General features: G+C 45.9%; 1 protein-coding gene across 1 annotated transcript in view; it reads right to left on the bottom strand.

Annotated features, from left to right (window-relative positions):
- Nucleotides 1-2,368, bottom strand: part of MTSS1L (metastasis suppressor 1-like) — a 30,532-nt gene that overhangs the window by 16,530 nt on the left and 11,634 nt on the right. Inside the window, exon 7 of the mRNA XM_011976821.1 lies at nucleotides 1,557-1,779. Within this exon, the coding sequence (XP_011832211.1) occupies nucleotides 1,557-1,779 (223 nt within the window). The remainder of the gene's footprint in view (nucleotides 1-1,556; nucleotides 1,780-2,368) is intronic.

Below are 2,368 nucleotides of genomic sequence, written 5' to 3'. Positions count from 1 at the left end.
ATATATCTGGAGAAAAAAGGAGATAGAAAATATGAGCTAAGAGATGCATAAGATAGAAAGAGAGGGCTGGACATGCATCCAGCTGGAATCCCAGCAGGAGAGAATAGAAAGAATCAAAGTGGAAGTAAAGAGATAATGACTGGCTGAGCGCGGTGGCTCACACCTGTAATCCCAGCACTTTGGGAGGCCGAGGCAGGCAGATCCCTTGAGCCCAGGAGTTCAAGACCAGCCTGGGCAACATGGCAAAATGTAGTCTCTACTAAAAATACAAAAATTAGCTGGGCATGGTGGCGCATGCCTATAGTACCAGCTGCTTGGGAGGGTGAGGTGGGAGGATCGCTTGAGCCTGGGAGGAGGTTGCAGTGAGCCAAGATCATGCCACTGTGCTCCAGCCTGGGTGACAGAGTGAGACCCTGTCTCAAAATAAAACAAAACAAAACAAAACGAGATAATGACTGAAAATTTCCAGAACAAATGAAAGACATGAATACAAACCGAGAGACGTTAAATAAAAATAAATCTACATTGTACACACATTGTAGCACAACTAAAGAGAAGGCCTAAAAGTGTCCAGAGAAAGACTCAGATTCCTCAAAAAGAAGCATCAGTGACTGACAGCTGACCTTCCAACCAATGGTGGAAGCCAGAACACAGCGGAAAACTATCTACCTTCACAGCGTGGATGGAAGACAACGGCCACCCCAGAACAGTGCTCCTGGCCAAACGAACTTTCAAGAAGGAGGACAAAAGAAAACATGTTACAGATAAACAAAACCCGAGAGTTTACAACTACAGATCTTTTCTAAAAGAACTTCTAAAAGATGTTCTTTACTTCAGAAAGAAAGAAAGTAAGCTTTGGAGGATTTGAGATGCAAGGAAAAAATAACAAGAAATGTGTATTAACATATGGGTAAATCTAAACAAGTACTGTATGTATAAAATAAAGAAATGAAGAAGAAAAATGTCATTTGTGGGTACTATAAAAAAAGAGAAAATAATATAGCTTGTAAGTTTGAAAGAGAGTGGGTGACAAGTAAAAAATATATATATTAAGAGCCTTGAATTATTCAGGAGGTGGGGTTCTGACTATGTTAAGTCTGCATGTTAAGATTTCAAGGTAATCTATAAAAGAAAAGAGATAGTATATAACTTACAATTCAGTAGAGGGGAAATAAGAGAAAAGAAAAAACAAAGGCAAGGGTAGAGACAAGAATTCAGGACAAACAAAAAGAAGAAAGTCAGAAGTCTAAATATGTCAGTATTCATAATATATACAAAGGTGCTAAAAATGCCAATTAAAAGATAGAGGTTGTCAGACTGGATAAAAAAAGAAAATCTAGGCATTATACTGCTTACAAGAGACTCATTAAAAATATAAAGATATGTGAATTTAAAAGCAGAGATAAAAAATGATAATATAAATACTGAACAGAATGAAGGCCTTGGGGGCCTTCAGGCCAGTCTAAACAGCTATAGTAGCCCCACATGTGGCTTGCCTGATGCTGGCATAAGGCTGCTGTACCCCACCCTGATTGATCCTTCTAACGCCCCCTCACCTGGCTGGTGATGTCTGAAGGCATAGGCGAGGGGGGCTTGGAGTAGGTGGCATCCTGGGAGACGAAGCCAGAGTCATGGGAGGAAACGCTGGAGAGGCGAGTGGTGGTGGTGGCTGGCTGCGCCAGGCTGCGGTAGCGACAGGTGGAACTGGGTGAGTATGTTTGGGCACCCCCAGGCCATGGGGCTCCGCCACCCTTGGCACTGCTACTGCTGCTGGGGGCACTAGGGGAGTGAAGGAAGAGGGCACAGCAGCCAGACAGGGAGACAGAGGGGTGTGCGTTTCGGGGAGGTTGACAGACGAGGGTGGGGAAAGAGGTGAGGGGCAAAGGAAGGAAAAGACAATGTCAGACTAGGAGGTCCTGAGACCCAGGTGCTACAGAGGAGCTGTGTTCTGGGATGGTGTGGAAGGGGAGTGCCAGAGCAGGGTACCTCCAAGCCCCAGTGCTGAGGGGAGCTGTGGTCAGGGAATGCCCAGGGTCAGGCGACCTCTCTGCCTCCTATTCTGCCACTAAGAACAGCTGTCCAGGCCAAGCACAGTGGCTCATATCTGCAATCCCAGAACTTTGGGAGACCAAGGTGGGTGGATCATTTGAGGACAGGGGTTCAAGACCAGCCTGGAGAACACAGTGAAACCCCATTGCTACTAAAAATGCAAAAGTTAGCCAGCCATGGTGGCGTACGCCTGTAATCCCAGCTACCTGGGAGGTTGAGGCATGAGAATCACTTGAACCTGGGAGGTGGAGGTTGCAGTGAACCAAGATTACGCCACTGCACTCCAGCCTGGGAGACAGAGCAAGGCTCTGTCTTGGGG

Source organism: Mandrillus leucophaeus, unplaced genomic scaffold, assembly GCF_000951045.1.
Source record: "Mandrillus leucophaeus isolate KB7577 unplaced genomic scaffold, Mleu.le_1.0 Scaffold17, whole genome shotgun sequence".
Taxonomy (NCBI): domain Eukaryota; kingdom Metazoa; phylum Chordata; class Mammalia; order Primates; family Cercopithecidae; genus Mandrillus; species Mandrillus leucophaeus.
The sequence above is the reverse complement of the archived record's forward strand: the minus strand, read 5'-3'. Positions and strand labels throughout refer to the sequence as shown.